Consider the following 26,255-nt stretch of genomic DNA (forward strand, 5'->3'; position numbering starts at 1 on the left):
ACGGTGTTAATAACACTGAGGAGGATAAACAGGTACCCAGTGCTTGTTTAGTGAGGGTCATAAGGTGAATTGAGTGCTCAGTCATTTCCTGGGGTGTCATTGTTATAGTTATTTATATCTGCATGTCAACAATGTGTCAAAGCAAAGTATGAGTCTTTGTCTACTGTATCTGTTGGTATTAAGTAGGGAGAACTTGAAGACCCACAAGAAAATTGAACTTTATAGCAAACAGGTAGACTACTTGCTAATATAGACTTATTTTCTGTGTCAGTTTCAGATGTGGCTAAGAGTTTTGTAAATGTGCTTCTCTGTATGATGGTGTTATCAAAGGAAAAATAAAATCTCTTTAGCAAAATTTAGAAAGGAAGAGGTTATGTTTTTTGCCTCTAAAACACTGGGAGCCTGAGAAGTAGTAACACACACACACACACATTTGTGTGTGGTGGTTTAGGTAAATTTAAAAGGAAATATGGCAGTTTTTATAGAAAGCTACTGACATACTCCCTAGGGATGGTATTAAGGTTTTTGTTTGTTTGTTTGTTTGTTTGTTTGTTTGTTTTTTGCAACAGAGGTGGTGATTTGCATGGAACCATCTCTTGCTGTCACAACTGAAAGATAACCTTGTTGGAAAGGTAACCCTGCAGCTCACTGACTGCATTAGGGATCAGTAGGACCCATTATTGTTCCTATCTTGACCTCTGTACTCTGGTAAATTTTCCTAAATAATATTTTAGCTGCACTGTTTTACATCTACATTTAATGTCAAAGTTCAGTGTCAAAATTCACCTGAAAGCCTAGTTAATATTCAGTGTAATTTAATATGAGATACATTCGCCCCTCCACAACTTTTATGGTATAAAGATATCTAAAATTACCTAGTCAGTATAGACCTAGCACAGTGTTGGCAGTGTGTGGAGAGTTAAAGGATCAAAGACGGATTTGAGTAAGGGGTTACTTATTAAATGTTGCTTGTTTCCTGAGAGGTGCATGCACATCCTGTAGGAAAATACAGCAAATTCATTTGTATTTAAATATAGATGGCTATCCGTTGATACCATTTTAGTTGTATAACAAAGGGAATATATTGTTTTGTTCCTACAATTTAGTCTTAGCAAATATTTCTTTAGTTATTTGAGGAAGAATAATTCATAGTCTGGCAATTTTCAATTAAAAAAAAAAAGTCGATTTAAGTGGCCGCTACAAGGATTATATTTTTATTGAGAAGTTCTACACTCAATATGTCTGTGTCTTGATACTCTTATGAGCATGCTGTCCTGCTGAGCCTTGAAGATTTACGTGAATACAGGCTTTCCTTTATTAAATCATTCCTTTGGGGAAAATTATGTTTCCTTTTAACCAGGGAATACTTTTGTTTTCCATGCATTTGATTCATAATTATTTTGTAATATCCTTCAAAGAAATATATCATTACTCAATTATACCTAAACAGAACTATAAAATGAAAGTAAAAAATTAAAATCATGTCTGAACAATCTTTAAAAAAAATCATTAAAAAATTCTGAATCTTATAATAGTTGGCGATTTCTTTTTTTTGATATTTTTCTTTTTTTAAACATTTTTTATTGATTTATAATCATTTTACAATGTTGTGTCAAATTCCAGTGTTCAGCAAGTTTGCGATTTCTTAAATTGTTTAAGTCACAGTTTTGAGATTCTGTTCTTTAACATATTTGGAGATGGAAACTTTACCTTTATACCACTTCCTCCCTGCCATCTCTTCAAACTTTCTCTGTTTCATCTTCATTAACCACGTGGAAAGTAAAGATAGTGTGTGTTTGTCAAAATACTGAAAAATCAAGATTATTTTTCTCTTTGACTGTAACAGGAAGAATTCTGAAGCAGTAAGCTACAGTTTTAGTCACCTTTAATGACATTTGGGCATTTGATATTTTAATTGCCAGTACCTAGGAGATTTTAGAAACTAACAATTTTTGTAATTGTCATACCTGTTAAATTCTCCTGTGAGAATACTTAACCTGATTTTCCTGGAAAACTACTACATGAATAAAAACTTAGATTCTTTCTGTGTTTGCAGTTTACTGCATTTTGAAAACCCAGTGAGTTAGGTGGCTGAGGTTTTGTAATTTGAACAAAGGCAAACATTTGAAAGCATTTTTTATATTACAGATTTTGAAATAAATAATTTTCTTAAAATATGTGAGTTTTATAATAAGATAAAGAATGCTGTTGTTCCTCGGTATTTCAGAGCATACCACTTGTATTTTTATTTTATGCATGCATTGTTTTTCTTGTTCACTGTTTCTTCTGCAGGTACAACTAAATCTTAAAAATAATTTTTAGATGAACTGAAATGCTTAAGATTTTTCAACAAGGACTTATTTTTCTGAATATGCATTTTATTTATTGAAGCCTAGTAGAGTTTTTTTCTCTTTTGAAGCACCAAAGATTACTTTTTAAAATTAAAAAAAAACTTTTTATACAATTTTTAGACGTTACAATCCATTTGCAGTTATTACAAAATATTGACTGTGTGCCTTATGTTGTACAACACATCCTTGTAGTCTACCTTATGCCCAAAAGTTTGTACCTCCCACTCCTTAGTGGTAACCACTCGTTTGATCTCTATATCTGTGAATTCACCTCTTTTTTGTTATATTCATTAGTTCGTTATAGTTTTTAGATTCCACATATAAGTGATTATACATACTTTGCCTTTCTCTGACTTATTTCACTTAGATAGTGCCTTCCAAGTCCATCCATGTTGCTGCAGGTGCAAAGTTTTGTCCTTTTTATGGCTGAGTAGTATTTCATTGTGTGTGTGTGTGTGTGTATTCACGCATGCACCCCACATCTACTTTATTCTGTCATCTGTTGATGGACACTTAAGTTGCTTCTGTATCTTGGCAATTATAAATAATGCTGTTGTGAACATTGAGGTGCATGTATCTTTTTTAACAAAGTGGGTTTTTGTTTTTCTCAGATATATACCCAGATGTGGAATTGCTGGGTTATATGGTAGTTCTGTATTTACCAAAGACAACTTTAAGTATTTCTCCTTTCCACTTGTGGAGCATGAAAAAGTTTTATTTAAATCAAGTCTTAAAAAGATTCATAGCAAGTAATAGACATTAACAGACATGGTTTCCTCCCTCATGTTCAACTCAGATGAAAAGAGGACTGGAAGTCTGAGAAACTGCGCTGATTAGAAAATTATGAAGTTCAGTTTTCTGATAAACAGGGTTTATTTAACCCATTTGTAACTTCTTAATCCAAATTTAGTCATTAGGCTTTATTTTCTTGAACAATTTACAAAGTAATCATTAGGTTCCTTTTGCTCCAATAATTTTTTAAAAAATTGTTGTAGAGGGTTTTTTTTAATAAGAATGCATTCATTTATTTTTACTTATTAATTTTTTGTGGGGGGAGGTAATTGGGTTTGTTTGTTTGTTTGTTTATTTAATGGAGGTACCTGGGACCTCAGGCATGCTAAGCACATACTCTGCTACTAAGCTATATCCTCCCCTCTGTTGTGGAGTTCTTTGTAATGCCAGTAGAGTTCATATCAATAGCATTGGGTAAGCAGAGTAAAGAGCCAAAATTAGAAGCAATGTCATGTGACTTCCTTAGTTTAGTCATATAATAAATGTTTTGTAAGACAAAATGGTTTGTCTTATTGGTCATATTTGAACTCTAGTTTAAAATTGATCTAAAGGTCTTCCATCCACCAAAATATCCTATTTTCACTAGCCAGGGAAAGATGTATTTCAAAATAACCTAAAGTTTTAAAGTGTTTAATTTAGGAGGTAGTTTGTTATTGTATCAGGAGGCTTCTTGGTTAATTATAATTTTGTAGATTTTGATGCCTACAGGCTTTTAATCCTCTTTCAGCTGTATGTCTGGGGAAAACCTAGGGATTCCCTAGTGACCTGCAACAGGGCTTTGACCTTTGAATATGTGGCTTACCTTCCCTGCCAGCCTCAAAGACTGTACCTATCTATGCAGAGCTAAAATTCTGCTCCAGGAACACTTATTTAGACTGAGGAAACAGATATTCTAAGAATGTCTGTCTTAAAATTACAGTTTCCATATGCTTGTGTAACAAACCATGTATTTTGTATAGCCTTTGCTGGAGAGTTTCCATTTTGTTCCAGGACTTCAGAGTATGTGGAAAGATATCCAGAATGATATCCCCTATTGCTTATTTTGCCTTTCCTCATCTTTTGTTTTTTCCCTTTTCTGTTGTCCATGGAAAGTTCAAAAGTCAGACTGATCATGGTTTATTATAAACTTGGGGTGGGGAGGGTGTAGGAATACAACAAATCTTACTCCTTTCTTCTTTCCTCTCCTTCAGAAAATTGTTGTTGAGTTCTTTGTCATGCCAATGCCAACAAAAGTAATAGTGCTCCAGAGAGAAAAAAGTTTTAACTTGAGGAAAACATGATTATTCAAAAATTAATGTTTTTTTCCTACAATGAAAGTTGAACAGAAACTTTAATTTAGCAGTCAGAATCCGTTGATCTCTCTCATCCTACTTTTGACGTCTTCTGGACTTGAGTTCAGGAAACTTTGCACCAAGAGTAGACTATACTAGAATATATATTAATAGTGTCTCTTTTGTCATATGTGTTTTCTTTAGGGAATATTCTCCACAGAAATAAAACATCTTTGGGGGAAAATTGTATTCTACCAATAGTCTTTCAAAGCATTGGAAGGTATCCTCCTCTGGGACAAATTTTTTCTCTATTGGTTTATTCTTTTCTTAGAGTTTCTTACCTAGAATAAACTGCCTTATTCTGGAATTTCCCCCACCTCCATACCCCAATCAAAGTGCTTTTTCTTGAATGACTAATTATAAGAAAGCATATTCACTTTTACACCTATCTCCTTTCCTGCCTTTCTGTTAACTTTTGGTATGCTGAAGATATGAATCAGTATATCAACGTTATGTCCCATATCACAGTAAGGATTAATATCATAAATATTTATTGAGATATTTTATTATAGTAATAGAAAACAGTAGCTACCTATTTGACATGGGTAAAATGTAATTTCTTGAGAATAATCAGAATCTTTAACCTCAGGCCCAAGAATAGACTTCAAAGGGGTCCCTTGAAATAACATTCATAACTTAGTGGTGGTATATGTGTATTTTTCTGAGGAGGCAATTCTTAGCTTTCATCACATTCTTCAAAAGGTCCGTGACCCAGAAAAGGGTAAGAACCATGGAATTAATTTGAGCTTAGTTATAGATCTTTAACTTTTATAAGCAGCTATAGTTTTGTAAGGATTCCTGTATATAAGCTTCACTTTTTAGTAATACTTTAGGTATGACAAAATGATTTTAATAGATTATTTTATAAGAAAAGGCACAGTGATTCTTTTAAAAAACAGATCTTCCTCAAATACCTTACCTTTTTTTTTATAACTTTAGAAATTTCTCTTTATATTTCTCTAGTATCTTGCAGGATACTTTGTTTTTTTATTGTTTGCCCTCTGTGCATTTTGAAGAAAGGTGATTAATTATTTAAAAATTTTTTTATTGGAGTGTAATTTATTTACAGCATTGTGTTAGTTTCTGGTGTACAGCAGAGTGATTCAGTTTTTTTTATATATATATTTTTTTATATATATATATATAAAACACCATTTTTCATGTTCTTTTTCCTTATAGGTTATTATAAGATATTGATGTAATTCTGAGTTCAGTATAATTCTTAATTCTCAAAGAATTTTTCTGCCATTTATCACATTCTTCTCTGTAGCAAAGGTTTTTGCAGGAGAAGAAAGGTAAGGACAAGGTTTGCAGCCTTTTCCTGTTAGAGTATAAACTCTTCTTTTTCTCTCAGTTTTATTGATATATAATTGGCATACATCACTGTATAAATTTAAGGTGTGCAGCATAAATGGTTCAACTTCCATCCGTCACCTCGCACAGGGACGATAAAAAGAGAAAGCAAAAAAAGAAAAAAAATTGTTTCCTTGTGATAAGAACTCTACGGGTTTACTCTCTTAACAGCTTTCATATATATCATACAGCAGTGTTAGCTATAGTCATCATGCTGTACATTGTACCCCTAGTATTTATTTATCTTTGAACTGAGAGTTTGTACCTTTGACACCTTCCTCCAGTTTTCCCTCCCCCTTCCCCCTGCTTCTGGTAATCACAAATATGATCTCTTTCTATGAGTTTTTTTTTAATATTCCATATATAAATGAGATCATACAGTATTTGTCTTTCTCTTTCTGACTTATTTCACTTAGTATAATGTTCTCAAGTTCCATCCATGTTGTTGCAAATGGCAGAATTTCCTTGTTTTTCATAATGGCATAATATTCCATTGTATATGTACCCTACAACTTGTTTACCCACTCATCTGTTGATGGGCACTTAGGTTGTTTCCGTATCTTGGCTATTGTAAATAATGTTCTATGAACATGGGAGTGCAGCTATCTTTTTGAGTTAGTGTTTTCATTTCCTTCAGGTATATTCCCAGAAGTAGAATTGCTGGATCATATGGCAGTTCTATTTTTGATTTTTAAGGAACCTCCCATACTGTTTTCCATAGTGGCTTACCAGTTTACAGTCCCAATAACAGTGCACAAGGAGGCTCTATTCTCCACCTTCTCACCAGCATTTGTTACCTCTTGTCTTTTTGATGATGGACATTCTAACAGGTGTGAGATGATATCACATTGTAGTTTTGATTTGCATTTTCCTAATGACTATCGATGTTGAGCATATTTTAATGTGCCTTTTGGGCATCCGCATTTCCACCTTGGAATAATGTCTGTTTAGTTCTTCTGCCCATTTTTTTTTAACATTTTTTATTGATTTATAATCATTTTACAATGTTGTGTCAAATTCCAGTGTAGAGCACAATTTTTCAGTTATACGTGAACATATATATATTCATTGTCACATTTTTTTCTCTGTGAGCTACCAGAAGATCTTGTATATATTTCCCTGTGCTATACAGTAGAATCTTGTTTATCTATTCTACAATTTTGAAATCCCAGTCTATCTCTTCCCACCCCCCACCCCCTTGGCAACCACAAGTTTGTATTCTATTTCTATGAGTCTATTTCTGTTTCATATTTATGCTTTGTTTGTTTTTAGATTCCCCATATAGCAATCTCATATGGTATTTTTCTTTCTCTTTCTGGCTTACTTCACTTAGAATGACATTCTCTAGGAGCATCCATTTTGCTGCAAATGGCATTATGTTGTTGGTTTTTATGGCTGAGTAGTATTCCATTGTATAAATATACCACATCTTCTTTATCCAGTCATCTATTGATGGACATTTAGGCTGTTACCATGTCTTGGCTATTGTAAATAATGCTGCTGTGAACATTGGGGTGCATGTGTTATCCTGAAGTAGGGTTCCTTCTGGATACAAGCCCAGGAGTGGGATTCCTGGGTCATATGGTAAGTCTATTCCTAGTCTTTTGAGGAATCTCCATAACTGTTTTCCACAGTGGCTGCACCAAACTGCATTCCCACCAGCAGTGTAGGAGGGTTCCCTTTTCTCCGCAGCCTTTCCAGCATTTGTCATTTGTGAATTTTTGAATGATGGCCATTCTGACTGGTGTGAGGTGATACCTCGTTGTAGTTTTGATTTGCATTTCTCTAATAATTAGTGATATTGAACATTTTTTCATGTGCCTATTGATCATTTGTATGTCTTCCTTGGAGAATTGCTTGTTTAGGTCTTCTGCCCATTTTTGGATTGGGTTATTTATTTTTTTCTTACTGAGTCATATGAGCTGCTTATATATTCTGGAGATCAAGCCTTTGTTGGTTTCATTTGCAAAAATTTTTTCCCATTCCGTAGGTTGTCTTTTTGTTTTACTTATGGTTGCCTTTGCTCTGCAGAAACTTGTAAGTTTCATTAGGTCCCATTTGTTTGTTCTTGCTTCTTCTGCCCATTTTTAATTGGATTATTTGGGGTTTTTTTGCTATTGAGTTGTATGAGTTCTTTATATGTTTTGGATATTGACACCTTAGAGTATAAGCACTTAAGGGCAGGTTGTGTCTTCTCTGTCTCCCTTTTCTCCCACTGTATCTAGTTAGTATAGCTTGCTCATAGTAGACAGGAATGACTACATTAGCCTCCGACTAGCTTGGTTAAAGCAGTCCATTTCTGAGGTCAAAGTTCAGTCTTCATGTGGAAATGTATTGGCTTTGTTTTGTGTCCTGATAATAAACCTTTGATGCTTGCCAAATGTGTGCTTTTGGTTACAAAGTGCACTGGGTAAAAAACAAAGAATTAACACCTGTATTATGTAAACTGTTTAAAACTAGTATTCTTTTGGAAGTAGGGCAGGAGACTCATTTCCATTCAAAGGGCAACTTTATATCATTGGTTTTCAAGATAAGGAAAGGCAGAAGAAAATATGTGAGTTTGGTGGTAGCTATACTTTTTAAGTAGGTAACAAGTGATTGCAGCTCATATAATAATACCCTAGAAAGTGATATTTGTTTTAGACTTAAGGCAGTACAAGACAAATAATGGAGAACTTGGGAACTAGTAACTAGAATCATCAGATGTTAATGTTTGGAGGAATCTTACATTCCAGGAAATGAGATAATACTAGAACTCGAGTTTTCTGAGTCCCTAAATCAGTATGTTGACTTTCTTACATAGGCACAAGAATTTAGTCTTGTATCTACATTATAAAACTCCCAAACTGCTGAGAGGAAATAAGATGAAATTTGAAACTAATTTCAACCAAAGAAGTGGCATTTTAGGGATGTGATGTTTCTAACCTGTTCAGAACATAAAAGTTTAGTGAACAGCATTTGTGAAATCTAAGTGGTAGGTTAAAATGAGGTGCTCTTGTGGGGATGGTAATAGCTCAGTGGTAGAGCATATGCTTAGCATGCACAAAGTCCTGGGTTCAATCCCTAGTACTTCCATAAAAAATAAAATAATTTTTTAAATGAAGTGCTACTACTAAAAAAATTGGTATACATTTGAGTACAGTTACAGTCCAGTCTAGGATTTCAAGAATTCTTTTTCTTTAAATGAAATAAACCAGACGCAAGTATTTCACAAACTGCTTTCAGGTGTCCACATATAAAGGCAGGAAGAAGAATGGCGAGCTGTGTGGACTAAAGAACAGGAGTACAAGTGAAGATTGGTGTTGAGATGGACTGAAGAAATCGCTCTCTTTCCATTACCATGGGGAAATTCCAGCTTTTCTGTTGATGCTTTGAACTCACATGGAAGGTTAGGTAAAAGAGCCTCCTTTTAGCTGCTGTTTTGTGGTTTATTTGCATCATGAGATTGATTTTGAAGACAGTGTGTATAAGCAAGTAAAACGGAGACTGTGAATTTGTAGTGAACTCATTTCAGTGGGCCCTGAGCAGCAGCCCCTACAAACTTCCACTGGCTGTTTTAAACCTCCTCTTTTTTGCAAGCCCCTGCTCTCAACTTCTTTCCCCCATTCAGCAGATATCCTACTCCCTGTTTCCCTGAGAGAGACATATTACTAAATAGAAGTGCCTCATTTACTTAACTTCAATGTAAACATTACCTCCCCCCACCACCCCCAATCCTTCTGTCACAATGAAAAACATGTCCCTTCTGTTTAAGGATAGTCCCTCTGCCTGTGTCCTGGGTGCCTTCCCACCTCCTCAGTCTCTGTACCACTATTTGTGTAGCAGAATGTCTCTCCTGTTACACTTCACTTCTCTCTTTCAACTGGCCCTTTCCTTTCCTGTCAGCATCCTATATCTCACATTGGAGTCCTCTGACATTTTTCTTCTCTTGCTCTCTTCCTTTGTTTGAAAGTTTGATGACTTTCTTTAGTGGGTATGCTTAGACTCCTTTCTCATTATCTTTTGTGTATCTGTTACAGGTTTTTGCTTGGTGGTTATCATGAAGCTTCCATATAACAGCTTCTATTTTTAACAGTCTATTTTAAGTTGGTAACACCTTAAGTTTGAACACATTCTAAAGCTCTACATTTGTACTCACCACTCCCCCATTTAATGTTTTTGATGTCACATTTTACATCTTTTTATCTTGTTATTAGACACCATTTTGCATGAGCTGCAAAGTTATACTCATTTCTTCATTCTAAAAATCTTTTAGAAATTAATAAATTTACCCTTGAGTTCCCATTCTGGAGTAATTTCAGTTATTGTATTTTTTAGAGCTATAATAGCCATTTGATTTTTGAAAATTCAAATGTAGTGATTTGGTTAAAAAGCAAAATAAACTATTTGCTTTTGTCACTATATTATCAATTCTTCTAAAATTTTATCATCTATCCATTTACATCCTTGAACATGTTAATAGTTATTTTAAAGTTCCTGTAAGTTAACTCTAGTATATGGATTCCTAGGGAGTCTGCTTCTTTAACTGCTTTTCCTCCAAGATTTTTTTGGTCAAATCTTGATCTCTTTTTTGCCTGGTTACTTTGGATTCTATTCTGTGCCTTATAGATGAAAACTTGTGGAGATAATTTGAGCCTTTGTTTGATTTCTTCTTCCAGTGGAGATTTATTTATATGCTGGCTGGCAGCCACATTAGGGCAAATCATCTTAATTCATCCAGAAATGAAAGTCATCCTACTGGGCTGCAGTCCCTGTGAAGGCTGATCTATTTCAAGTTCACCTGTTCTTCTAGGGAGCAGCCCTTTTAGGTCCTACTTGAAAGCCTAAGGCTTCTTTCTTGGCAAATTCTGAGCTCTGTTGTTTCTGCCAACTCTGTAGGTCTCCTCAAGGCTCTGCTCAGCTTTTTTGGCCTCCAAGTTGAAGCTCTCTATCAGCTTCCTTAGTTGCTATCAGCAGGAGGGTTTGTCTGACATGAGCTAGTCTGCACTTGCCAGAAGTAGAATTCTTTCATCGTTTCCTAATGTTTACTTTTATATATATATTCAAAAATGAATATACACATGTATATTAGTTCAGTATACGTCCATATAAGTTATGAACAAATATGCATGCAATGAATATATGCGTAATCAATTTCTTTGTTCATTAGGGGTATACTGTTACAGTTTGAACACTCTTGTATTTTATTTCCCCTTTATTTCCTCTTTATTTTCCCATTACAGCTAAAGGCTGTAATGTTGGTGCATTAAATATCTGTGATCTGCCTAGTAGAAATTATTCTGTGTGTACAAGGGTACATGCCAACTTCTCGATGATGGTCTCTTAACAGGGTGTTATACAAATTAATGTGTAAACCTAAAGAAGTGAGTTCATCACATTTAAAAAATACAACAAATAAATAGCCTTATTGGTGGGTTTTGCATTATTTTGCCTCAGCTTGTTTTCGAAACCCTATGTATCTGAAAAACATTTTCAGGATACTAGAAGTTGTTCATGTTGCCATTTCCTTAAAGCTAGCAATTTGATGTTTACAAAAAATATATATGAGAACACTTGATTTTTAAAATTAGTATAAAAATGATTATAGTGGTTAAAGGTACAGGCTCTGGAGTCAGGTTCTTTGAGTTTGAATCATAACTTTGCCATGTAGCAACTGTTTGACCTTGCCCTATTTATTTAATCTTTCTGCTGCTGCTTCCTTCTCTATAATACGGATATAATTATAGAACTACTTTGTAGGACCTGTGTGAAGATTGAATTACATGTTAAACTTATAAATGTATAATTTTTAATTTGAATAATTTAAAATTCATAAATGTATATTAAATTATATATGACTGAAACACTGCCTGATACTTGGAAAATATTCAATAATTGTTGCCTGATGTTAATAATTAACTTTATTCAGATAATGCTATTTGATTTGGCCTCTTAAGGGAACGTACTAATGAACTATTTGCTCTTATCACTATATTAACAAGAATTATCCTTTTAAAACAAAATATGTAGTTTTATGTGTGTATTTAATGATCACAGTGCAGATAAGTTGCTTTATATTACTAGTTGTGTAGTAAAGTACTCAAAGTTTAAAAATCATTAATAGAGTTTTCATGAAGATTTATAGTAGATATGTAGTGGTAAGCATAATTTTTGTTTTAAAAAGGGTGGTTATGGTCTGAACCAAAAAGTATTTTCAAGTTCTAGCTTCTGTTGGCTGTGGCTTCAAAGTATGGTTGCAGTAAGTTTTACAATAAAGTTGCATTTAAAACCAAATAAACATAACTAATGTATGAACCTAGTGAAATGGCTCCATCTTCTAATTTGTGGTTCTCTCAGTGTATGTGATGTTAACTCTGTGAAAATAACTGAAAAAAATGCTTGTGTTGCTACTGATAATTCATATGCTGTGATTTGCCTACTCTGTGTCTTCAAGTGATGATAGAAGTTGTTAAATTCTAGGAGCATTTTGAATCATAAATTCAGTCAGCCTGATATAGCTAAAATTTATAATTAATGCTTGTTAAATGAAAAAAATTATTAGAAATTGTAGCTAAATGTAAGATGTCCATGCACTCACACTGGTTTAGAGATTTGCGTCTCTATTGTTTAAGTAAAATTTGTATATGCCCATGTATAAGAAAGAGGGAAGAGGAGAGAGGTGACTCTATCTTTGCACTGCTTGAATTTACCCACAGTTAGGCTTTTGACCTGTCATTTCCTTTTATGCGATGGATTTTGAACTCAAAGGCCCTGTAGATGTATAAGCTATCGTGAACTGAGCCCTGCTGTGAAAGGGAGGACTGAGGAAAATGAAACAAATTATACTTCCTTTCACTCAGTTTACCTGCCCCAAGATTGTTTTGGGCTTATGAGTCACATGGCTCTGGTTAATTTCTTCATAGATCTTAAGAGTACTTTCTCTGTATAAATAAAATCCGTGTTGTATTCTCTGTTAGAATGATTGCCTTCGTATTTTACTACAATTGATCATCTATTTTTCTTGTTTTTCCTTTTATATTCTTGTAGTTTGCTGTATATTTTGTCTTATTTTTATCCTCCTTCAGACATAAATTTTCTGTGACCTGTATTAAGAGTGAATTCCTTGTTATGAAATGGTATTTTAATTCTTATTAAAAAATATTAAAACAACCTGGTTTACTTTTGTACATACTGTTATATAGAAATTAAAGTATTTGTAAACATTACTGGAAGCCTGTCTTACTAGTTATAATTACTATTCAATATTTATGAAGTACCAGGAATATCTTGAATAAGAGAAAGTACAAAAAAGGAACAACTTGATCCTGGGGTTTACATCCTGAAAATAGAATGTAAGTGAGTACTAACAAATTAATTTTAAAAGCTTATAGTATCTATTTGTTTAATTAGATATTTACATTGTTTAATTATATTAATAATATGTCTATAACCAGGAAATGCCAACAGCATAACTTGTATTAACCAGAAAGAATCCTGAGCAGAGTGTTTCGTCATGAGCCATGACTTTGGCTACTGTGGCACTATTAAGGCAGTATCATGGGGAGCAATGTTGTCTAATAAAAATATAATATAGTGAGCCATATGTAGAATTGTGTTTTCTAGCAACCACATTGAAAAAGCTTTTTAAAATGTGAAATTAATTTTAATAACTATTTAATCCATTAGATCAAACTATTATTTTAGCATACGGTCAGTATTGTAAATTACTAAAGAGCTACTTTACATTCTTTGTATTCATAGTAAGTCTTTGAAATATGGTGTATATTTTACAAATATAGCACATCTCAATTTGGATACATTTTTCCAAGTGTATCCAAATTGGAAATGCTTGATCTGTATTTAAATTGCCCAAAATTTATAGGTGGAAAAGCAGATTCATAGTACCAGTTTGTTCTAAACATACATACATTTTTCAATAACTGAATTAATATGTTTTAAAATTTAAATTAATTAAAATAAGTAAAAGTAAATATTCAGTTCCTTAGTCTTACTGTTCATATTTAAGTACTCAGTAGCCTGTGTCATTAGTGGCTACCATATTGGTTAGCACAGGTGTAGAATATAGCTGAAGGTCTCAAGTAAGGGACTCTGAATCAAGCATAGTATTTTAGCTAAATTGTAATGTGTAAGGAATGATAGAAATTAGCAAAAATTGCTATATTAAAATTATGGGGATTACGTTTCAAGTGAAGTTATGTCTGAGTTTCAGATGGTCTGCATCATTTTCAGGAAAAATTTGGAGATAACCGCAAACTTCTCTGGTGCTCAGATGGAGGGCCTCAGGTTGAGGTACGATTAATTCCTAGAAACTGCCTTAGTTGCTGTGGTCAGTGGGGTATGGTATCTACCTAGCAGATCTTGATCAGCATTTAAAAAAAATAGGAAATAGTGTTGAATAGAATGGAGAAGGTATCAGAGTGCTTCGTGTGTGTTTAGTTTTGAGAAATCTTTGTTTGAGTTATATATATGTATTTTGTATGTACAGGTCTCAATGAAAAATGAATTTTTTATTTTGGACTGCAGAATTTTTGAGAATCGTTTCTTCTGGGGCATACTTTTGATTGCTGGTGTACTATTTGTAATATTGCCTATAGGTACATATGTCTAAACAAAACATTAAGCACAGAATACTGTAGATTTAGCAATGAGATATAAGTGATACTGGAACACGTCTGGTGAGTAAGACGGCAAAATGTAAAGTGATGTGTAGTTACCATCGTAAACCCAGCATATGCATATAGTGACCTCCTGAATTCTGAGTTAACTATGAGTAGTCAGATTTGTTTTGTTTTGTTTTCCTTGGGGGAATGTATCAGGCTTATTTATTTTTCAGAAGAAGAACTGGGGAATGAACCCAGGACCTCATGCTTGCTAAGCATGCCCTTTACCGTTTGAGCTATCCCCTCCCCCTAATTTGAGCTATCCTCTCCCCACTAGGTTTAAATTTAGAGTTAACAGAATATATTATTGGTTTGGTAACTGTCTTCTGAATTTTAGTGTGACTCTAAGTCATCCAAATTTAAACTTGGGGTTGCATCTTAATTCTTAAAAAGAATCTTGGTCTCTATCAATGGTAAAAGTATAGTATTTAGGCCTAATTTATATGGATTACAGAAAAAAGGCACTCAAAATCATCTTAAAACATTGTAATAAAATAATTGAATAATGTTATATATTTAACCATTCCTATAAATTTATTTTTAAATGTTAGTAACATCTGATGTTCAGTCTTACCAGATATCCATTAAGGTGAATTGAATACAAAGTCATATCATACCTGGGATTGAGATATATTTTTGCCAAATATAGATTTATTCTTGTTAGTCTATTACTTTATTTAAAGCTTCTTCCTCAAAGGTTTGTTTTTCAAGTCTTATTTAAGCCTCATTTGGATAGATTGCTTGAAATTCTTCAGCTGTACAGAGTCAACATGTCAAATAACTTTTGTACGGTGTACATATTTGGAATTCTGTTTTGCCACAAGAGGCTGGAAACTTGCACAGCACTTAGTATCTTGTTTTTAAAAGGCAAAATATGCCATAGTCAGTGCTGTGCACTGATTGTAGTAAATTGCTATTTCTTTTGTGAGAGTTGGTACAGACATAGGGACATAGGAGCTCTTACAGAGTAGACAGTTTAGATAGAGCAAGTAACTTTGAATGCCATTTCAACTGTACTTCTAAGCTCAGGGTGTCATACAATGTTCCTGTGTATTCAAAGACTGTATCAACTGGGGTCTCTTTCTCCCTGTGATTTTCTCTTGCCCAGGAACTTTCATATAGTGAGATACAGGTGTGCATGAAGATCAACCTTTTGAAATTCCGTTGGTGTAGCATTGAGGGAGAGGAAAGAGGAGGAAGAAGAGACAAAAATAATACTTACTTATTTATAACTGTTTTCAAAAGCAATAAGACTATACTAATTTGAAATCCCATTAAAGTTCATCAGTCAGAATGACCATGATTATAAAGTTCACAGGTGATAAATGCTGGAGAAGGTGTGGAGAAAAGGGAACCCTCCTACACTGTTGGTGGGAATGTAGTTTGGTGCAGCCACTATGGAAAACAGTATGGAGATTACTGAAAACTAAAAATAAGACTTACTATATGATCCAGCAATCCAGTGCCTGGGTATATATCTGGAAGAAACTCGAATTCAAAAAGATATGTGCACCCCAATGTTCATAGCAGCACTATTTACAGTAGCCAAGACGTGGAAACCACCTGAATGTCCATCGACAGATGACTGGGTGAAGAAATTGTGGTATATATACACAATGGAATGCTACTCAGCCATAGAAAGAATAAAACAATACCATTTACAGCAACGTGGGTGAACCTGGAGATGGTCATACTAAGTGAAGTAAGCCAGAAGGAGAAAGAAAAATACCATATGATACCACTTATATGTGGAATCTTAAAAAATGACACAAATGACCTTATTTACAAAAACAGAAACAGACTCACAGAAAACAAACTTTTGGTTACCAGGCGGGAAAGAGGGGGGTGGAGGGATAAATTAGGAGCTCAGGATTTGCAGATACTAACTCCTATATATAAAATAGATAAGCAATAAGTTCCTACTGTTTAACACAGGAAACTATATTCAATACCTTGTAGTAGCCTATAATGAAAAAGAATATGAAAAGGAATATATATACATACATATGTATAACTGAATCACTATGCTGTACTCCAGAAATTAACACAACATTGTAAACCGACTATACTTTTAAAAAAAAGTTATCCTATTGCTTGAAGTGTTCCAATTGAAATTTGTTAGGAATACAGGTAGAAGCCAAATAAGTTTCCTAATCCTTCATGTATCTAATAAGTGTAAGACCCAGGGCTAGACAATGTAAAAAATAAAAATTACCTATGACTAGGTTATGGGTATTCAGATGGCTTAAATCTGGTAGGACACACATGCAAATATATATAGTGCAGAGCCATATTTGACAAGGACTCCATATGTGGTACAGAGCACTAGAGGAGTACATTACATATGGGTCTTTTGGAATGGAGAAGTCAGGGAAGACAAATTGGAGTGACTTTTGAGCAAAACCTTGAAGAATTTGGTAGAAGTCTATTAGAATAATTACAGAATGTTCACACCTTAGAAAGACTGTATTAGTGTCAGGAAGTAGTTTACAAAGTAGCTTTTTGAGAATTAAACTAGTTACATCCTCATCAAATAACAGGAGGCAAAATGTCTTGAGGCCCAAAGAAAGAAAGGCCTACTTTACTTTTAATAGCTATTTAACTTAAATAGTGTATTAGTATGTCTTTAAAAAACAAAAAAGTTCTCAACAGAAGAAGGTGGGCTGTATAGGATGTTGTGTATTGTGTGGATCCAGCAGTTCCCAGGGAAAGAGAGAACTTCCAGGAACTTGAACTTCTTGATTATTAAAGATGTGTCCTCTAATGTAGGGTGGAGATTCTTCATTGAGGTAGGTATACCACAGCTGGAGTGAAGTATTCTTTCACTTACTTTCTCCACATTGTCCGCAGAGCATGATTAGTAAGTACGGCCTCAGGATCTCAGCTGATGCATAGAGTATTGGTCTGAAGAGTTTAACTCAGGGCCTGGTGCATGACACTCAACAAAGTTGCGAAATGTGATCTGTAATTTTGTACTCACCAAGGAGCCTTAATCACTAATTTCTAGGTACCTTCATCATCTTAAATGGTGTGCAGAACAGACAGTTAAGCATTCCAGGAACTGAATAAGATATCCATATCATAAATTAATACTTGAACATTCTCAAGTGATTCTAGTTAGCTTTAGTCTATCATTAGGAACCAGATCATTTCCAGGAGGTCTGGAAAAGCCGTTTCTGAACCTTCAGTAAGGCTGCAGACCCACTTGAGTAAGCCAGAGTGTTTAATGCCAATCTGTGAGATTTCTTGAGAAGTAATAAATGGATAACTTTTCTTGAGCATTTACTGTGGGCCAAGCACTCTATTAGTGCTTCACCAGCCACGTCTGAACCTCACAAATGACCTTCGAGGTAGGTATTACAGTTCTCCACTTTTACAAATGAGAAAATTAAAGCCTGGAGATGCTGTTAACTTGCCTAAGGTCACACACAGAGTTTGTTAAATGGCAGGGCCAGAATTTGAGCCTTGTTCTGCCTGTGTTCTCAGCCAGTAAGCGTACTACACAGGATTCAAATCAGGAAGACCTGGTTTCAGATCCAGTTGCACTTCTTTCCAGGAATATGATCTTAAACAAGCTACTTTTGCCTTTCCAAGCCTGAGATGCTTCATCTAAACCATAGTATGAATACTCCCCACGTAGGCTTGTTTGAAGAGTTAGAAATAAGATATGTAAAGTACCTGGCACCATTTCTGATGCATGACAGAGACACAACAAGAGGTGACTTTATTGTTTGGGGAGCTCTGGATGCCTTCTGCTTCCCACCTTCCCCCTTGGCATGAGAACTCTGTGTCTTTTTCAGGTAAAAGTAAAACCTTTTTACTTTCAACTGTAAATACATGTCAGGAAATAAGTTGATTATTTGAATTAGAAAACAACTGGGGCTGTTAGCAGTTTTAAGGGCTGACATTTCTCCTACTTAGCCACATAAAATTCTCACTGTTTTTACTGTGATAAAATATATGTGACATAAAGTGTGCCATTTTAACCATAAAAATGGTATACAATTCATTGGTGTTGATGACATTGACACTGTTGTGCAGGCATCACCACTGCCTCTTTCTGGATCTTTTCCATCCCCCTAAGCAAAATCTCTGTAACCATTAAGCTCTAACTCCTTTTCCCACCCTCTGTCCTTAGCCCCTGTAATGTACTTTGACTCTATGAATTTGCCTATTACCAATATTTCATGTAAGTGGAATCATGGTATTTATCCTTTTGTGTCTGGTGTATTTCACTTAGCATGATGTTTTCAAGGTTGATCCATGTGTTGGCAGGTATGAAAACTTCATTCCTTTTAATGGTTGAATAATACTCCATTGTATTAATGTATTACATTTTAGTTATCTGTTCATCTGTCAGTAGACATTTGGGTTGCTTTTGCCATATTAGCCACATGCATTTTTAAATTCATTTGAGTTTGGATTCTCTCATGGTAGTAGCCTTGAAGATGCTTCATTAAAATAATAACCTTTTACATTAAAAATTATACCCCAGTTAGAATTCATTTTAAATCTAAACTAAGTTATTCTAGTTAAGTTAAATCATTTTACTTTTTATATTACCTACCTATTGGTGGAGATACATAGCATATACTTTAAGGAAAATGATACCAGCCAGATTTAGATGTTTTTATGTTTGACAAACTGTACGTTCATGTCTGAATCAAATAAAATATTCCAGTTGCAAAATAAGTTGAAAGCATACGATATGGTTGGTTTAGGGCTCATGTTTTATTTTGTACTTCGTTTTCATGTTTTTGAATAATTGTACTTTATTTAAATATAAAATGTATTTATTTACAGTATACTTACTGTTTCTAAAGAACAATTAAATGTTTCTTTTTATTAATTTGAAGAATTTAAAATATTCTCCTTTTCTGAAAATTATTGAAATATTGTATTTGTTTCAAACCCACAGGAATGCTTGGCAAGCATAAAAATATCTAAATCTGGCTGGCATCACTTTTCTTAAGTGTAATATACTTTTAGATGATGAGAAGGGATAAAACATGACTGATAAAGGGCTTAGAATCTATTTGGTATATCCTTAAAATGTTGGAAGGATTCTTGGAGCAGATTTAGATTTTTTCCAAGTCTGACTAAATAGCCTAGAGTTAATTATGGTCCTCTCTTTTTCAAAAATCATATAAAAGGAGTTTGCTGACAATTCTAAGGTACTTTTGAGGGCTTATATTTAGGAAGTAAAGCATGTAATGAGAATATAGTATAAATAAAAATGCTACCTGAATTTTCACCCATATTTTTTTCCAATTTATTTAGAAAATATTTCTAAATGTTTTCATTTGCAAATATTGCCGCTGTTTGGCCAGATAAGGACTTACACAGCTAACTTTCACTTGTCTGATAAGTGTCGAGATATAACATAAGTGATTTGTTTTAGCAGACAACCTCATTTAACCAAAATTTTCTTTCATCAAGGCATTTGTTCCAATATGATGCACCTTAGTATAATCTAGAAAACCTCAAAAAATATGTCAGTACTTGGGCTCCATCCCCAGAGATTCTGATTTCATAGGTCTAAGGTAGAAATTTGACAAGCGTCACATGTGATAAACATGCAGCCAAGGTTGAGAACCATTGTATTCAAGCAGGAACTAGGTGATGTTGGTGGGATTGCGAGTTGGGTGGAAATAGTAGGAATGAGCTTTGGTCATTTCCTTCTCTTTTCTACTCAAAGTAAAACAATCCAAGAGAAGAAGAAAATCAAAGATCACTGAAAATTCAGAGTTTAGAAAATGAAGTAGTTTTTTCTTTTTGTCATTGTAGACATTGAAAGACTTTAATGAAACTTAAGTGATTCAACAAAAGATGCTCTAATGGATGACAGCGAAACTCCTACATATAATCTGCAGATAGAACCTCAAGATGAATGTCATCCTGATGACAGCGTGGGAAGTATAGTGACATGCTTGCCCTCTGCGTCAGATGAAAATGAAAATCAACTTGATGGGGATGGCCATGAGCTTCTGACCAGCAGTGACACTGCAATGGGCAAACCTGAAGTGTTTGAGCAGGACAGTCTCAACAATAATGAAAGCTGCACACCAAGCTGTGAGGTGGATACAAGTGAGAACTCGGAAAACACTTCTTGTGAAGACGCCAAAGATGGACAGTCCTTCCTGGGAAAGGATCAAAAAACACCTGGAAAAAGAAGTTCAAGGAGCAAAAGAGGCACTGTTAAGAAGCTATCACAAGGTATTTTTAGAAAGTTATTATTTACACTATTCTTTAAGAATAAACCATCTTCCCATTCCATACTGTGTGTACTCTTGCTTCTTGCTTTTCTTCTCAATATATTCCAGAGCTAGTTCTATGATAACACATATGGGCACAGTTGTGTGGCATGCCTTGTGTGTGACATGTCTCTACAGTGTTCCATTGCATGGGTGTACCATAATTTATTTAACCGTTTCTTTATGCCTGGTCCCGCATTTTGCTATAACAAATACGTTGAAATGACATTCTTTGTACATGTCTTCACATTAGGTACTTTAAATATATATAGCCTCCTTCCTGTATTAGACTAGTATCTACCAATATTAGCCTTAAAAATTTCCTTCTGTCATCATTTTGGCTTTGATTTCTAACCTGGGAGTTTATGGGTTAGTACGATTTTACTCAGCCTCTTTATAGGATCTTTCCATCTCACTTAGTAGATGAGTAATTAACATTAACATAGATTAATATACATTATATAACGATGTTGAATGACATCTAGCTTTATATTACTTTGGTTACAAAGTAATTCAGAGTATTTCTCATCTGGTATAAGTTTCACAGTTAAACTTTGGAGCTATGGGCTTTTTTGCCAAAATCACAGGGAGCTCTTGGGAAAAGGCAGCCTCTGGTTATTTTTGATCAGAAACATGAAACTAGAGAGTTCTGGACATCCTAGACTGGCACCAACAGTTGGCATAAGGCTCTAGTGAACAAAATAGAGTGTCTCCTCTCATCTTCTGCACTCTTCTGCTTCTTTGGCTGATTAGAAATATGGTCAGTCTGTCTGTATCCTTGTTTTTTACTTGTATTTGTTTATTTGGAGTAAAATGTGAAACTTTCCAGTTTCTACAAATCAATCCTTATTTATTCAGTAGGTCAATTTGATAACTTTTTAATGTTACTTATCGTTTGGCTTTCCAGTTAACTGATCCCTTTTCCTTTGCTTTTCCTTAGCAGACTTAAAGCAAATTAAAATAATTTTTGACAAGAGATATGAAAGCATTTTCTTAAAAGACCTAAGTGTAAACAGATCACATATATATATATATATATATAAATATATATTTATATACAAATAGCACAAATATATATATAGTGCTATTTGTATATAAATTGATTTATTTTGTAACCATAATTCAAGGACTATTTGACTATTCTGCTCTAATCTGATCTTGTGACGTTTTTAAGAACTGAGACCTAGTTGCATATGTATTATGGTCAATCATAGCTTCAAGATTCATGGCTCCTTTTGTTTCTTCCTTCCATGACCTTATTCCAGTTACCCTAGGTGTGATTATGTAATTTAAAGTTATCTAGTACTTATTCTCCAGTGAGCACATATGTGTAGAATTACTATCACCTAATGCACTTGAAATACATGATTTATAAAACTTACGGGTAGTCTTTATACAGATTATTTTAAAAATTAATGTATGTTTAATAAAATGAGTTTAAGAGTATAAGAAAATTGAAGTAGGAACCTAAGTGCAAATCTTATTTCTGGTTCTGGGTCACTTGGTGAGACTTAAACATTATATACTTCAGTTTCTGCATCTGTGTAATGACGATGTTCATCTATATATAACTATAAAATTCCTTCTTGAGCTGTGAATTTCTCAGATTTCTGAAAGAGATGGCATATATAAAGTTGATTAAAATTTGGTGTTTCACCTCTAGTGTGTCTGTAGTTTTTCATATGTAAGGGGCACACTGGTACATTCTTCTTTGGTTTTAATCATCATCTTTAGCTGGAGTACTGTATAGGTCTCCTAAAGATGTCTCCCATCTTGTTTCTTGCTAATCCATTCTGTATGTCAAAACTAATAATGCAGAGTATGGTTAGAGATTAGACATGTGCATATTTATTCTTCTGTACTATTTAATTCTAAGATCCTAAGTAAATAAAAGTTTCAAAATTTTGCAGATAAGTACTTTTCTAATAATAGAATAGCTTCTCAAATGTGAAACAAAATGACTTACAAAACATAATATTCAATTCCAAACCAGAAATAATTTTTTTGTAGATGAGCGTTCTCTCAACATTGTTTTGGAAACATACATTAAGGTGAATTTATTCAGTATTAATGCTTCCTTACCTAGTTTAATTTGTAATAATTTTTCATGTAGCCAAAAGCTAGTACTGATGGGAAAAAAAATGGAGCAATAGTAGTAGGAGACATCATGTTTACTAGTTTTCTGGAGACAGAAACAAGAATTCCTATAGACCTGCTAAAGCCTTAACTTGGCCCCAGGGAAGTCTAGTTGTTATTACATTACAAAAAAAGTTTTTTCCTGAAAGGAATTGAATCTCTTTGATAAGTTCAACAGGATTTCAAAACTGCATTACATCATTTTCAGTATAGTTAAATCTAGCATAGTTTTAGGTAAATATCCTAAAATCAAATGATAATGAGCCAGTACATTTTTAATAGCTTGATTGAGATGTAATTCACATACCATATATTCACTCATATATTAAAGTGCACAATTGAGTGATTTTTAGTATATTCACAAAGCTGTGCGGTCATGACCACAGTCAGTTTTAGAACTTTTTCACCACCACAAAAAAAATACCTATTAGCAGTTAGTCCCTATTTCCCGAGCCATCCCAGCCCTAGGCAACCACTAATCACTGTCTTTCTCTATAGATTTGCGTACTCTGAACATTTCTTACAAGTGGAATGATACAATTTATGGTCGTTTATGACTGGCTTCTTTCACTTAGCATAATATTTTCAAGATCCACCTATGTTGACATTTATCAGTGCCTTATTCCTTTTTATGGTCAAATAACATTCTGTTTCATGGATATACCACATTTCATTTGTTATCTGTTGATGAGCATTTGAAATGATTCTACTTTTTGACTATAATGAATAATGCTCCTATGAACATTGCATGTAAATTTTTTTTGTGGGTGTATGTCAGTGGGTTTTTTTGTTTGTTTGTTTTTGGTTATATATGCCTAGAAATAGAATTACTGGATCATAAAGTAACTCTATATTTAACTTTTTAAGGGCCTGTCAAACTGTTTTCCAAAGTGGCTACACCATTTTACATTCCTAGCAGTAATATATGAGGGTTACAGTTTTTCCACAACTTCTCCAACACTTTGACTCTTTAACTATAGCCACAAACTTTTTGTAGAGATATAATTTACATGCCATAAAGTTCACCTTTATGAGGTGTACAATTTAGTGGCATTAGTATATTTACAACATTGTGCAACCATCACCAGTATCTAATTCTAGAACATTTTATCCTCCCCTTAAAAGAAACCCTGTACCCATTAGCATCACACTCCCTGTTCATCCCGCCCCCCAAGCCTATGGCAGCCACTAGCTCATAAATTTTGTATGGTTGTAAGAAACAAGTTCAGATTAAGTGTCTAATGGGTGCCATAACAATATGATCATTTATTCAGTCACCATAGTATCTAAGCAGTTGACAAAACAGTTCAGCAAACGACAGGAAGCCAGAGATAGACAGCACATGAAAATTGAGGAAGGAGGACCCTTCCAGATTGATTTGCCACTATTCGTTGCCCTGATTTGTTTCCACTCAGGCCTTCATAGTGTGGCCAGCTGGGAGGTGACGAGGATGATATGAAAGCTAGAGGGAAACAAACCTTGGAAATGGGTCGGTGGCTTGGAGTTAGGGTTGTGTAGTGAGAAAAGACTTCAGGTTTGAATTTTGGCTCTGCCTGTTCCCATCTGTGGGACCTTAGAAAAATAACTCATTTCCCTGAGCCTCTTTCTTAGTCTGAAGGTAGGATGATCCCACATGTTTTGCAGGATTGTCCTTAGAATGAGTGATGCTGTTTGTTAAGCACTTTGTAAAATACCCAGCATAAAATAGGTGCTTTTAATGGTAGCTGTCTTCTTTTATGTATGTCACAAGATGATTTTTAAGTGGCATGACTAGGAACAACATTCAACAAAATTAAGTACTTGGTTTAGTTTGACTTTAAGCCCATCTTACCTCTTTTGTCAGTATCTTTCTTAGCTCTTGGAATCTTGTTAATACTCTGTTTTCAAGTTTACCTAACCATGCCTCTCTCCTATAAGGTACATTTCTAAAAACATACTTCCAGTGCCATCCTAGTTTAATATTAGCTGTAACAGGTCTGCTGGAATGTTAATTGATGTCTCCAGTCATAACCTGTAATGCCGTAAGTATGAATCCTCGAGGCGTATTTTCATCTTACATATCTGGCTTTGATTGTAGCAGAACCTTTATACCTGGCCTCTAAACTTGAATGCCTGTTGGAGCCAGTTGAGTGATTTATATACTGGTAGTCATGGCCAGGATTGAGATCATTCAGATTGACGTGAACTATGGTGAACAGAAGTGTGTATACCCTAAATGCATTCAAATTTAGAAATGTAAAAGCCTAGCTAAATTCCTGTAAGAAGAATGATAGGTGCTGGGGTTGATATTTGGGGGTTGTAACCCCTTCTGTCAGTTAGGCAGGTAAAGATGCAATTTAACTCTCTACAGACTATATACTAAACTTCCATAATTCTAAAGTCCTGGTTTACCTTATCTCTGCTCCTAAAAAATGTTTCAGCCCTTTTAAACTAAAATTTCTCTGGAAAGTGACCTGTAGAAACAGTTGCCTGTCTTTTTACTCTTCCCTCGTTAAGGGATTGACCCGTGAAGACAGACAGTATCAATTCTGAAAGTTAGCAGTTCTCTATGTAATAATAAAAGAGTTCTTGGTTTATATAGTTTTGAATACTTTTAGAATCAGAAGGGACTTTTAAGGTCACTAGCCAAAATTAACTTTAAAAAAAACAATATTAATTGTGTATTAGTTTTCTGTTGCTGATATAACAAATTACCACAAATTTAGTGGGTCAAAACCAAATGTATTATCTTACGGTTCTATGGGTCAGGAATCTAACACAGGTCTCACTGGGCTAAAATAAAGGTGTCAGCAATGCTACATTTTTTTCTGGAGGCTCCAGGGGAAAATCAGCTTCCTTGCCCTTTTCACCTTCTAGAGGCTGCCTGCATTTCTCCTCTTGTGGTGTCTTTCCTCTCTTTTCAAAGCTAGCAAGGGCATGTCGATAACTTCTGACTTTTTTTTCCATGTTTAAGAACCTTTGTGACTGTATTAGGTCCACCCAGTAATTCAGGATAATCTCCCTTTTTAAAAGTCACCTGATTAGGAAACTTCATTCCATCTGCAACCTTAATTCCCTTTTGCAGTGTAATCTAACATATTTATAGGATTGAAGATTGGGACATGGTTGTTTCTGTCATTATTCTGCCTACCACAGAAAGATTTTAATTAAGATGGACTAGTTGACTTTGCATGATGGACGAATTCTTCTCTTTATAAAATGTTTTTCTTATCTTATTATGTACAACCATACAAGGTTATTAAGTCAACAGATATTTATTGAATGCCAGGTACTATAAAACTGTTGGTGAGCTTGCCTTTGAGTGTTTTATGTGTGAGGACAGGAACCAAGTAACTAACAAGTGTAGTCTAGCAAGATGGGAGTCATGACTGGTACTAA

General features: G+C 34.3%; 1 protein-coding gene across 2 annotated transcripts in view; it reads left to right on the forward strand.

Annotated features, from left to right (window-relative positions):
• The window catches only part of CNST (consortin, connexin sorting protein), a 70,324-nt gene that overhangs the window by 2,659 nt on the left and 41,410 nt on the right, over window positions 1-26,255 (forward strand). The window contains exon 2 of one of the 2 annotated variants that reach the window (XM_006198814.4): window positions 20,275-20,703. The exons of the other annotated variant lie outside the window; for it this stretch is intronic. Coding sequence (XP_006198876.1) covers window positions 20,325-20,703 — 379 coding nt within the window. The 5' untranslated portion in view covers window positions 20,275-20,324. The remainder of the gene's footprint in view (window positions 1-20,274; window positions 20,704-26,255) is intronic. 2 annotated transcript variants of the gene reach the window in all.

The sequence above is a fragment of the Vicugna pacos genome, chromosome 23 (assembly GCF_048564905.1).
Source record: "Vicugna pacos chromosome 23, VicPac4, whole genome shotgun sequence".
NCBI classification, from domain to species: domain Eukaryota; kingdom Metazoa; phylum Chordata; class Mammalia; order Artiodactyla; family Camelidae; genus Vicugna; species Vicugna pacos.